The sequence below is a fragment of the Myotis yumanensis genome, unplaced genomic scaffold (genome assembly GCF_028538775.1).
Source record: "Myotis yumanensis isolate MYYU_CA2020_CCGP unplaced genomic scaffold, mMyoYum1.0.hap1 SCAF_9, whole genome shotgun sequence".
In the NCBI taxonomy this organism is placed as follows: Eukaryota; Metazoa; Chordata; class Mammalia; order Chiroptera; family Vespertilionidae; genus Myotis; species Myotis yumanensis.
Genome location: NW_027223760.1, coordinates 11,138,527 through 11,152,061, shown reverse-complemented (window position 1 = coordinate 11,152,061; position 13,535 = coordinate 11,138,527). Strand labels below are relative to the sequence as shown.

The 13,535-nt window shown below is 49.2% G+C and overlaps 1 protein-coding gene across 1 annotated transcript in view; it reads left to right on the top strand.

The window, feature by feature from the left end:
- Nucleotides 1-11,959, top strand: part of WNT2 (Wnt family member 2) — a 58,658-nt gene extending 46,699 nt beyond the window's left edge. Inside the window, exon 5 of the mRNA XM_070423773.1 lies at nt 7,661-11,959. Within this exon, the coding sequence (XP_070279874.1) occupies nt 7,661-7,890 (230 nt within the window). The 3' untranslated portion in view covers nt 7,891-11,959. The remainder of the gene's footprint in view (nt 1-7,660) is intronic.
- The last annotated feature ends 1,576 nt before the right edge of the window (nt 11,960-13,535 follow it).

Genomic DNA, 13,535 nt, shown 5'->3' with positions numbered 1-13,535 from the left:
TGAATGTTGCTTTACACCCTAATGGTCAACATATGGGCTCCTGTCAGCCTGGAGGGGCAGGAATGTCCACAGACACAGGCCCATCCACAGAGAGCGCACCCTTCCTGCAGGTCCCGGAGGTGTGGGTCTGGGAACTATTAGCAAAGGCCCTCCATCCTCCTCGGCTGTCAGGAAGATGCATGTTGGTGGAGACAGAAATGTTTTTGTACGGGGAGCCCTGGCTCCATTATTAATTTTATAGCTCTGGGGATGGGATGCTTGATTCTGTAACGTTCCCTCAGCATCGCCCCACCAGAAGGACATGATGTGGTCACACACTGACGTGGCTTAGAAACTCCGATTCTTCCTCCTCCCTTTCCCCCTGCCTACGTAAGCTCTCGTGCAAGTCATGGCGAGGACAGCACCTACGGAGAGGGGAAGGGCAGATCTGCTTGGAACCCACGCCTCCCCACGGCACAGATGTTGCAGACTACCTGGGTCTTGTCGACACTGAGTCTATGTGATCTCAGGACAGTGTGGTGTGCAGAGGACAGAAGGCGGTTGGGCTCGCTGAGCCCGAGTCTGCAGCCCTCTATCCGGGGACTAAGGCCTGCACGTAGGCAGTCCACACATCTGGGCACACGTCACAAACACAAAGCAAAGGGAAGTCAGGGAAAGGAGCTTCCAATGGGTCCCTTTCTCTCTCTGTCTCTCTCTCTCTCTTTTTTAAAATATATTTTATTGATTTTTTTACAGAGAGGATGGGAAAGGGATAGAGAGTTAGAAACATCGATGGGAGAGAAACATTGATCAGCTGCCTCCTGTACATCTCCCACTGGAGATGTGCCCGCAACCAAGATACATGCCCTTGACCGGAATTGAACCTAGGACCCTTCAGTCCACAGGCCGACGCTCTATCCACTGAGCCAAACCAGTTAGGGTGGGTCCCTTTCTCTTAAGTGAACTGGGTAGATTAAAGAGCGATAAGAGGTAACGTTTTAAAGCAATACGAATGATTTTTTAAATAGACATTAAATGTGAAGTATCTAAATATGTGTTTATGCTGTTAGCATATAAATGTGGGAGACTAATGATAGGGCCGTTACTCAAAACTATTTTTGAAATTTCTCCTTTGAAACATTTTTAGAGCCAGCCTGACGTGCTTTTGTAGATACAGTATGATACAAATATCTGACCTATAAATATAAAAATCAATTTGCTTTCTGGAAACGGCTCCCAGAACATTCCAATGAAGTCAGAGGAGAGATAGGAACGGGACCAGGCTGCCATCCCATGTCTGGTGACCTCCGTGCTGCTGTGGGCTTTCCCGAGACAGAGTTCTGCTTGGAAAGGGCTCTCCCCAAGCCTTCCGCAAGAGAAATGCAGTGTAAGCTGCCAACACCATGTTAACTTGTCTTGTTCACCGTTTCATGTAACTTTAGGTGTCTTCATTGTCTGGAGCATAACATGAGCTGGAGAAAAAGGTTCCTCCAAACCAGTTACATATCAGAAGCTTTGAAAGGTCTTCATTTGATAAAACAATGAGGGAAAGAGCGGGAGATACGCTAGAGCACTGCCCGTGGCCCCGACACGCCAGCCTGCTGTCTGGGGCAGGAGTGGGGGGGTGCGGGGGGGGGGCATTGGACCGAGCCTGGCTGACAGGCTGCCTGTCACACGGTCAAGAGCTCCAGCTCTGGAGTCTGACAAACCTCCCCCGCATCCCGACCCGGCCACCTGCTGGCTGTGGGATGGCTCCCCGAGCCTCCGTGTCTTCATTTCCAAGATGGTGATAACAATAACACCTACGTTAGCCCTAGCCGGTTTGGCTCAGTAGATGCAGCATCCGCCTGCAGACCAAAGGGTCCAGGTTCAATTCCAGTCAAGGGCACGTACATTGGTTGCAGGCTCCTCCCTGGCTCAGGCCCTGGTCAGGACACATGCAGAAGGCAACCAATCAATGTGCTTCTCTCACATCGATGTTTCTCTCTGTCTTTCCCTCTCTCTAAGATCAATGGGAAAATATCCTCAAGTGAGGATTAACCAAAAAAATTTTTTTAAAATAATACCTACTTTATAAGTGTATGAGAACTACATGTGATGATGCGGGCAAATGCTTCTCCCGGGGCCCAGCCCACGGCAGTGCTCCATAAATACTGACCTCAATTATGAATGAAAAGAAGAGAAAGAGGATGAAAAAGAAGGTAGAGGAGAAGGCAGAAAGAAGAAGAATGAGGGAGGAAAGATGAAAAAAGGGATGGATGAACCTCATGGCTATTTGGTTTTGAAAATGTGAGAAGTGTGCCCTCTGGGCGCAAGGCTGACAGAGCTTGCTCTGTCTCCCCAAGTGTTCTTGTCGAGGCCCAGGCAGGGGTGAGTGACTCATTAATAAGTGGGTATGTTGTTTAGAAAAGATATCTGAGAATACATGTCCCAAATATTCAGAACTAAATAGCAGGCGGGCCATACAACTCAGTGGCTCCCTCTCACAGAGAGAATGTACACATATGCACACAGATAGACTTGGTTCTTATCTATAATAATGAAAGCATAATATGCTAATTAGACTGGATGACCTTCCTGACAAAGCCGGGCCTGCAAGGGAAGCCCGGGTTCCTGATGCCAGAGGGAAGCCGGTGCCGGCAGCCGGGGGAAGGAAAGCCTACCCTTGCATGAATTTTGTGCATCGGGCCTCTAGTTCTGTAAGAATAATGGTGATGCTTTCAGTTTTGGAAAGACTAGTGAGAAGCTGTGGAGACGGTAAAGCCTTATTGCTATCAATTATAATGAGTCCTTATTATAATTCCAATAAAGGAAAGCCGTACCAATAAATTTCACATTGCTCTGCACTCCGGAAATGTGCTCTTCAGCCATTTTGAGGAAATGGCTGTATATTTGCTCAGATGATGGCAAGTGTCAGAACTGCCCTTATGCCCTTAAGCCTGTCATTAGAGCTAATGAGATCCAAACCCCAAAGCAGGGCCCATGTGCAGCCCATCGCTATGCAGCCTCATCTCTCCCAGGACTTCAGAGCCTGCCCTTCCCCTCTGCCGTGGCCCATTCCTGGGTGCTGCTGCCACCTCACAGGGCCCATTGCCACTGCTGCCTATTCCCACCGCTGTTCTCACATCAGTGGCTCTCAGCTTCAAAGCCCCCTCTCATCTCCCACCTGCTTTTCCTACTTGACACCCCAGCCACCCACTCCCTAATTCAGTGAGTGGGAGGTTCTTTCTTGTCTGGAATGCCTTTCACCGCATTTCCCCCTGCTAATCTACACATTATTTATATCATACTAGAGGCCCAGCACATGAAATTCGTGTGTGGGTACAGTTCCAAGGCCTGGCCTGCGATCAGGGCCATCTTCCCTGGCTGCCCACAGCTGGCCCTGCCCACTGCCACCACCCACCCTGGTTCCCCATTCACCATCAGGCAATCAGAGACTGACAGCTGGGGAAAGGGACCAAGAGTTGGTCAGTGCACCTCATAGTGACTGGTTGAGCGGTCATTCTGGTCATTCTGCCTTTAGGGTCAATTTGCATATTACCCTTTTATTATATAGGATAGGGGCTTGGTGCACTGGTGGAGGCTGGCCAGCCTGCCCTGATGGGGGCCCCAGATCAGGGTGGGGGTCCCCGCTGGGGGTGGGGACAACTGGGGCAAGGGGTGGCGTGGGGGGTTTACAAGCTGGCCATGCTCCCGATCGGGGTGGGGGTCCCCACTGGGGGGCAGAGCCGGCCAGGGTGAGGGGCTGCAGTCATTCTGGTCTCTAGTCGTTCTGGTCATTCCGCCATTTCAGTCACTGGACTTTTATTATATAGGATTTCTAATGCCACCTCTTCTACAAAACTGCTATTAACAGCTTCTCTTCTGATCCTGATTGCTACTATTAATATTAATACCAATAAATCTATAATAATAAAAGCGTAATATGCTAATTAGACCAAATGACCTTCCAGAGGAAGCCAGGGATGTGAGGGAAGCCCAGGTCCTGGGGGCCTGCTGGCAGCCAGAGGGAAGCCCAGGTCCCGGGTGTCAGAGGGAAGCCGGTGCCAGCAGCCGGGGGAAGGAAGGCCTACTCTTGCACGAATTTTGTGCATCATGCCTCTAGTATTATTATAATACTAGGGGCCCAGTGCATGAATCCATGCATCTTGAAAGGAACTGTGGGCCACATGGCTGTAGCAGGCACAAGGGCTGGTCTCGGCCCATCCTCCATGCTTGTGTCCGGCCCCTCCTGCCGCGACCCCCGGTCTCCTGTCTGCCAGTAGCCCCACTCCCGCCGCCGCCACTCCCATGAGCTGACAGTGCCGGCCCTGCTCGTACCTGCTGACTGCACGGAGCAATTGGGGCTGGCGCCAGCAGCGGTTGCAAGTGGGGCCAGCACCATCTGTGATGTGAGCAGCGGCTGCTGCCCTGATTGCCCCTCAGGAGCAGGGAGAGGTGGAGAAGCCCTCAGGGGTGATCAGGGCCAGCAGCCGCCACTTGCACCTGCTGATGGCACCGAGTGATTGGGATCAGTGCTGGGCACCAGGAGCGGGTGCGAGCGGCGGCTTCAGCATTGGCTGTGAGTGGGGCCGACACTGGCAGTGGGTATGAGTGGTGGCTCCGGCACTGGCAGCGGGTGCGAGTGGGGCCGGCACTGGCAGCAGGTGCGAGCACTGGGCAGGACTGCAGCGCAGGAGCAAAGAATTTTCAGTAACCACCAAAGGCTCGCCCCGATGACAGTGACCAGTGCCCAGCCTGGTCTGGCGCCCCTGCTCACCTGCCCCACCATCCCACTGCAGCCAATGCCCACCATGTTCCACACACGCCCCATGGTGGTCAGCACATGTCTTGGCGACCGGTTGTTTAGTTGTTCCGGTTGTTCCGCTGTTTGGTCTATTTGCATATTAGCCTTTTATTATATAGGAGGATGCTTGGCTCACTTCCCCTAGAACCGTGGTCGGCAAACTGTGGCTCGTGAGCCACATGCGGCTCTTTGGCCCCTCGAGTGTGGCTCTTCCTAAGCCTTAGGAGTACCCTAATTAAGTTAATAACAATGTACCTACCTATATAGTTAAAGTCTAAAAAATTTGGCTCTCAAAAGAAATTTCAATCATTGTACTGTTGATATTTAGCTCTGTTGACTAATGAGTTTGCCGACCACTGCCCTAGAATGTAAGCTCCTCAGGGCAAGATCTTTGTTTTGTTTGCTGATAAATTTTAAGCTCCCAGAACTGTGCCTAGCACATAGTAGGCACTCAGTAAACCCTTGTTAATTGAATGAATGGTTCCTATTTATTGAGCACTTATTATGCAGGGCAGTTTTGTGAATTATCTCATTCCATCCTCATCCCGATGAGGAAGGAACTGTATTTATTCCAATTTTTCCTGAGAGGAAACTGAGGCTTAATTGCCCAAGGTCACACAGTTGATACATAATAAAGCTAGGATTTGAGCCCTGATATGTTCAAGCACTAAATACCCTCATTTACCACCTTTGAGCTTTGTCTACAGTGGTGCTTTGTGTAAAACTTTTCTGTAGGCTATAGTAGGTTTTCAGCAAATTCTCCAAGCAGGTAGCACAGTGTCTCAGACATGTTTGTGTTCACCAAATGTTTATTGAATTACAAAATGGGTGTGCTGCTCTGGCCAATGTGGCTCAGTTGGTTGGAGCATCGGCCCTACACTGAAAGGTCACCGGTTCAATTCCCCATTGGAGCACATGCCCTAGGTGGCAGGTTGGATCCCTAGTCCAGGCAACTGATCAATGTTCCTCTCCCACCTCTCTCTCTCTCTTTCTTTCTCTCTCTCTCTCCCCCTCTCGTCTCCCTCTCCCATCCTCTCTCTCTAAAATCAATAAAAACACATCCTCAAGTGAGGATTTTTTTAAAAAAAGAACTTTCTAAAAAAAAAAAATGGGTGTGCTGTTTAGGAGGCAGCATTTGGCAGTGAGTCCTTCTTGCACAATCAGTAATTCTGAGCACTGCCCTGATTGTTGCTGCAAATCTCGGCCCAGATGCTGCCTCTTCTAACCTTTGTTTCTTCGGCACCATGTAAGATCAGGGATGTCCCTGGCTGACCCACCCGCCACCCTGACCCCAGCCCCTGCCATCCTTCCTCTCTCTGCCTGTCTTCCTGCTGTGGGCGCCTGATCACGCAGAGCAAGTTATGCCCCTCCCCGCTCTTCTCTTCTTGACCCCACACTCTGCTTGAACCTGGCTGCTTCCCTGGTCATTCGTGACTGTCAGGGCAACATGACATTTATATAGATAATTGGAACGCAGTGCAGATTGTGATAAACACAGAGAGAGTCAGGAGGCACTGGAGGAACTATGAAGAGGAAGAAATGGCGAGTGACATGATGAAGGAAGGGGAAATGAATTAAGTTACTGTCTTTTTGATTCCAGTAAAAGCTATGAGCCCAAAGGTTGGAATGCAGCCCGACCTCAGGTAGAGATAGAAGTAGACGGAAAAACAGTCCAGGATCTGAGCAGCATTTTCTTTCCATGTCTTATCCTTGCTGTCTGTACATCTGTCTCATTCTGGTCTCTCTGGACCTCCTCTAGTCCACAGACCTCATTGTGGTGTGTGGCTACCAATGGCTACTGCGTTTACACTTGGCAAGACTATCTCTATCAAAATCACAGAGTATGACTAACTGCTATGCTATACACCTGAAACGAACACAAAATAATGTTGAATGCAAACTGTCGTTGAAAAATACAATTTAAAAAAAAAATCACAATTCCCCAGGGAAACATACCTGATTGGCTCACTGCAAGTCAGGTGCCCTCCCTGGTCTGATGACCTGCCACCAACAGAACAGGGTAATGTTTGGCGATTATGGCTGCCAGACCCCCATCTCTGTCCAGGAGGAAGAAGCAGAAAGGACCATTGTAAGTTGAGCGGATGCTCCGAAAATGTCCACTATACTTGGTTGTCTTGTGAAAGAATTCTAGGTGTTTCCCACAAAACAAAGCAAATTAAGAGGCTTCCTATCATGGAGACTGTTTTTCAAGAGCAAATTCATACATATGAGTCACCCTAAATAACTCAGATGATGTTCCAATGGTCTTTCTACACTAATTGTGTTCATCGAAGGTCTAGGTTCCTGGCTTCAACCAGGTGCCTCACACACACCTCAATGGCCTGTGAGACCACAGCATGAAAGACAGCCAGGCTGGGCATGGTTCCCTCCTCCAGGTCTTAAACAAATGATACCCACCCCTCCCATCATCAGCCAGGGTTCTCTCCTCATTCTAATGAGCCCGGGGAACCAGGCCGGGGGAGAGAGGACCCCTCCCTTTGAGGACTGCACACCCCGACAAATTCTGAGAGAGCTAGCTTCGGCCACTGCTCCCTTCATGTGCTTTGAGGTCAGGAGAGGGGACTAGGATAGATCCCTCTTTCATTCTGATCTGGCCTTGCCCACTCGGTGCTCCATCAGTCCAAGGCTAGGTAGGGATCATTTATCTCAGGCCAAAGTGGGGACGCTGGAGTCAGGGTGCCCGGGCAAATCCGAAGCTGCGCTCTGCTCCAACCTTCCTGGACTTGGCCCTCGGCAGCGCGATGTCCCCTGGGGTTGGCCCCGGAATGGGGGGTCAGGGTGCTGTTCCGGAGGACGGATGACTCTGTAACTCTCCTCCTGGAGGCGGCTCCATGGCACCTCCACATCCCCAGTGACGCCTCTCTGTCCTTCCAGGCTCCCTGGGCACGGCCGGCCGCGTGTGCAACCTGACCTCCCGGGGCATGGACAGCTGCGAAGTCATGTGCTGCGGCAGAGGCTACGACACGTCCCGCGTCACGCGGATGACCAAGTGCGAGTGCAAGTTCCACTGGTGCTGTGCCGTGCGCTGCCAGGACTGCCTGGAGGCCCTGGATGTGCACACGTGCAAGGCCCCGAAGAGCGCCGACTGGGCGGCGCCTACATGACCCCAGTGGCGGTCGCCGTCCACCTTCCCTCCAAGGACTTCCCGGATCCGCAGGGACACTGGGCCTTTGGATTCTCTCAGGAGGCGCATGGCCTTTGTCTCCGCAGAAGCCTGTCCCGCCTGCCTGGGGTCCGGGACTGGGGCCACAGGCTGCAGGAGAGCGCACCCCGCCCTCTCTGCCGCCAGCTTTCTAGGCACCTCTCTGCCCTTTCATGACAGGCTGTTCCAGGGGGAGGGGTGTGGGCCCAGGTCACTGTCTCCACCCTCCAGACGGTTCCTCTTCCCAGAGCCCTTGGCTCCTGGGAGAACCAGTGTCTCAAAGGAGCTTTCCCTGTGTTTCCCACAAATGCTCATGGGAAATCCATGCTTCTCTCTGGAGGGCAACGTCAGGAGAGCAGGACCAACTGCCACCGAATTAGCTTCAATTTGTAAGACCAAGCAAGGCTTGTGCCCAACCCGGTGATGGTCACAGCCTCCAGGGGAAATCGGCGATGACCTGGAGAAGGGCAGCTTTCAATAAATGTCAGGGGTAAAATGCATTGGGAGCAGCGATAGCAGACGCCTCAGAAAAGGATGGCCTTGCATGGCTGTCCTCTCAGCATAAAGAACTTGTGGGGAATGAGACTTCTTTCTCACGTAGGATTGGGAGAGTTGAGAAAACTGACACTCTGCCAGCATTCTGCAACTGTTGGGTGAAGATGGAGGAAAAGAACGTAGTGAATAGAGTATCTGAAAATGTGTTTGTACAGATACGGGAAAGGGGAGGGGATCAGATTCCTACCCGGGATGATGCCTGTGACCTATGGGAGTTTGTAACTAAATGGCTTGGAGAAGGAGAACTTTGGGGATGATAAGAGCAGGGAACCAAAATGCTGACGGAGAGGTTTCCAGAGCTAAGTCCTGCCCAGACAGCCTCTACCATAAGCAGATGGTTGGCCACGTGTGCAGAGGAGTACCAGCTAGGACTCACCACCCTTCACATGTATTTTAAAGACCTGACATATGTAATTGTGTTCATTTGATGCTGACGAGATGACAAAATACCGTAGCCTAAAGCAAATGACACGTAGCCTTGCTGATAAAGTTGGTAACCCTGGTATGTTCTACTGCAAACAAATCATAACTTGGAGACTGTATTTAAGAGGCCCAGCTATCATTATGGGAACATCAGTGTACAGGCTGTGGTTGGCTTCTGCCATGAGCTGAAAGATGACTATCTGGAGGAAACGGAGAGGCTGCCCGTCCCGTTTTGAGTATTACATTAAAAAAATGTGAAATGTATGAAGGTCCTTCTCATCCCCTCCTACAATTTGGTTCTTGTTCAAAATGTGATCGCTTCACAGAGCTATGTTGAGTCACAGGATGCTTCCTTATATGCATCTGACGCCAAATTATTAATACTTGCTCATTCTTTAATTCTTTGGCCTCTGGTTTCTCTATCCTCACTTCACAGCAGGACATGTAGATGGAGGCCTGTGGGGAACAGCCTGCTGGAGGACTTTGTCGGAGGGGATAGTCGCCTCCCAGCCCTCTTAACAATGACTGCATCTCTGTCTTTTCCCTCCCCCCAAACCCCACAATTAGTTGTCTACTTTTTCCAAAGAGGCTCTTGCTCTTTTTATCCTATGGATTCAGAAGGGCAAGAGTGGAGTGTGACAGTAGCTACTCTGAGTTTGGTGGGGTCTATGGGGGAGTGGGAAGGCCAGGCAAGCGGGCTCAGTCCTAGCTACACGGAAGCTTGCTATGAATGCCTCACTGGGAGGGCAAAGGGACTTTCATGGAATCCCAAAGCCATTAGCCCTTCTTCCTGCTGGATGAACTGTGAAGTAAAAGATCCAGGGATGTATTTAGACATGGAAAGGGGCCTAGAGACATCTTCGCTGCCCTCAGTTTATATCTGGAAAACTGAGACCAGGGATCTGTGCCAGTATCAGCCCTTACTCCAGTGCTCCATCGCAAACAGGACCACATTCTGAGTATTCCAGAAAGTTAAGCACTTTATCTATTACATAAAACTAGCTTGTCTCAGGATCAATGCGGTAGATTCTAAATAATTTTAGCATCCAAAGGCAATGTTCCTGGGATGTTTAAATCTGACTTTCTTTTTATGCAGAAGTGCATCCTCCCTGACAAGGAGCAAGGGGATAAGGCATATCCATGTTCACATCTGCATAAATTGTCCTAATTTGTAAAGGAGACTCTGCCAACCATCTAAAGCAGCAGCGGATGTGGCCATTGTGGAGGGCATAAGAGAGTGAAGTATTCTTATCTGCTCTTTCTGAAAGAGGAAATCTCCATTATTTGAAAAAAAATGAGAGGGTGGTGGTGAAGATAATTTCAAATTCAGTTTTGTTAGGGCTTAGTGAGAATTGATATTCCTTGATTGAATACATAGCATAAACTACCCAAAACAAAATAAGAGATTCTATTCAGGTCAAATCCTCTTACAAATTACCTCCCAGTAAAATGTCTTATTTATAAATTGATGTTTTTTAGGCCCAAGACGATATCCATTAATTAAATTCCACACAATAGGAGGTCCTAATTCACTGAAGTGTCTTCAATAAAGACAAGAGTCTGCACGTGACTCTGAGACTTAGCAAACGGGTTGTTCTCTTCAGTAGTTTGCCTCCCTGAATGAGCCTGTGGTGCAGACCGATCTGTCTTCTGTGAACACACTTGTCAAGTACATTGCAGTTACAGCCCCCTGGACAGCCTCACGCTCTGAAAGCCTCGATGCCCTGCCTTCAGAGACCAGCCTACCTGCTCAGATGCCTTAAGCTCAAGCACAAAAGCCCCCAGTGCAATTACCACACTCAGCTCTGGCTCTGAGCCCCTTGGGAGGGGGAGCCTAGCATGTTATTAGACCACAGAAGATTCAGGATGTGTGTGGGAGGGGCATAGGGCACCCCAGAGCACTGACTCTCTTATACAAGTGTCGCCAGAGTGAAATGAGCATCCCGGAAGCATCTATCAAATGGCAATGTACTCCGCAAGGAGCCAGATGATGGGAAGGGGAGTGAGAGGGAAAGGGCGGGTAGCTGTTGGCAAGTGATTGGCTGAGCACTTGTTGGTAACCTTCACCCTTCCTTCTGCTGTAGCCCCTGCCCTCCTTCCCTCCCAGCACCTTCTTTGAGGCTCAGAGCCTCAGGCCCTTGCCCAGATCCTCTGTACCTATTGCGTGGCTCTGCTAGAGTCTATGACATTCATTTTAAGAGATGTTTTCAATTGTCCCAACCGTATTTCTTTTCATTGGAGTTACTATGTAGCTCGAAAATGTCACATTTCTTTTTCAAAGAAGATAGCTTTAAAGTCAGAAAATCTACCTTCACATTGAGATTTCTCAATCGTATTAACTTACTAAGAATCTTACCTCAATTCCATGAGACCTACAGTATGGACTTTCTCTCTCCGAGGCAGCCAACATGATTGTGCATGCGCTTGCGCTTGATGGCATTTTCAGGCCAGGATTTTGTTATTACTTCTCATTTATTAAAGGCTGGCCCAGGGCTGGTGTTTTCTCACTCAGCTGAAGAGCATTCATCTCCCCTCTTGCTCACTCTCAACATAAAGGCTCAGAGAGGTATCCAATGGACCAGAACCATTCTTTTGTATTTGTTTACTGTACTTCAACCTGGCTTTTCTTATCTTAAGAGGAAGAGTTGTGCTCTTAACCAATAGATCTCACTGGTTCCAGAACCGGTGAATTGCTTCTGTCAGGTCTGTGCTGACCTTCTGAAGAGCGATGCACGGTGGGAGCTGACAGCTGAGGCGTGCTGATCCTGACCTCCTTCCCTCGGCAGAGAAATTTTCAGTCAGCCATGAGACTGTTCTTTACATTTTTCTGGGGATAAGCGAGTTGACAGGTGGTTTGCAAAGCCCAACATGATCCTTGTTTTTCTAAATCATTGTTGTTCCAGCTCTAGGGTTTTTCCCCCCTGATATTCACGTGGACTCCTGTTTAACCAAACCTCCCACTTCCACAAGCTAATAAAAGTGTCACGCAGATTGTTACAAAGAACTATTGTTATTTACAAGTCTACATGTTCTGTGAAATCAAAACATAATAAAGCGACTTTTCAGTGTTGACTTTGTTGTTTTAGTCTTGTGATGTCTTGCCAAAGCCTCTGGTGAAAAGAAATCCCTGCAGGTTCTGGGAATCATCCCCTTGTCTTTCTCAGGATCACACTCAACACAACTTGATCAAGGGGTGTCTTTCAAGTTTGTAAAGATTTTCAGGGAAGGCCAATGACCTATCTTACTGATAACTAGTCTAGTGCGTGAGTGGGTAAGACATTTAGTGGATTGAAAAATTATTCCAGGTTTCCACCCTGTGTCCCCCTATGGTTATCATGCAAGGGCCCGTGCCCCCTTGGTGCCAGTATGCTTTGGCAGTGCTTGTAAGTCTCCACAGCAGCCAGACACCCCCCCACCCCAGGACTTCTTTGAATCATTGCTTCCCATGTATGTGCTTGCTCTGGTCTGAAATGATAGTTTCAGCTTGATTAAAAGCATACAAAACCCCTCTCTCTTTTTTTTGAGATCTGTGAATTCTGATTGTGTATGCTGCTTATATGCATGCAGTGAAAGCTCGGAATATGGAAATAAAACCTCCCCAGCAAAGGAAATCCATCCCCATTTTCTCCTCCCTGATGAACTGTTTTGGGGTCAACCTAACTAAGCAATGTGCTTACTCTGCACTGTAAGCACCCCAAGGTGGCTCCACGGTCAGACTGCTCACTCTCTCTAGGATTCCATTGTTCCTTCCATGCTCCGATGGTCTGAAGAAGAGGTGGTGTCCCCTGTGTCTGTGTGTTTTGCAAAGGGCATTTCCCCCAAACATTTCTGCCTGAACATTGTCAATGACATTTCCCTGTACCTAGCCCTTTGTGTAAGAGGGCTGTGCTGCTCCTTGTAGGATCTGTAGAAGCTACCCTGGCCCCTGCCCATTAGATGCCAGAAGCAATTCCCCTGTTCCCCAGTTGTGACAACCAAACGTGTCCCCAGGCATTGCCAAATGTCCCTGGTGAGGGAAAGAGGTAGCAAAGGTTGAGAGTGAAACTGCCATTTTCAGTTAGAAATGCCTCACTGGGAATATTAGTTTAATGGGGTGAGTTCTCAGTATGAGTGTATCAGACCAGTTGGGAAGGAATCTTTTGGAAAAGATATAGTATTAGAACCCCTCACATCATGGGCGAATGAGACAGGCTGAGACTTAAATCTTACTTAGGCTGCGCTGTGTGTCCCCGGAAGGAGGAAAGTTTAGCAAAGGGAAACAATAATGTGGTTTTAGGAGCTGGCAGCAGAATTCTTCTTAGGAACTCCCCAGTTTCACAACACTCAGAAGGAAAAACAAGCCCAAGATATGGCCTGGAAGGCGGAGGAGTGAGAATGCTCTAGCTCTGCCTAATATAGTTGAGTAATTTTTAGTTTCTCAGGACAGAAAGGAGGGTGATAACAAAGATAGAACACTGCAAGATGGAGGAAGTCTGAGTTTAAAGCAAAGAGACAGTGAGAATTTCCAGTTTAAGGTGGGGTAGGGGATCATCTGGAGGGCTGTTCATTGAAAGAACCCCCAACACACACACGCAACACGGCCAGATGTCCCTATCCCAGGTAACACTCGCCTTGTATGGGCGATATTTT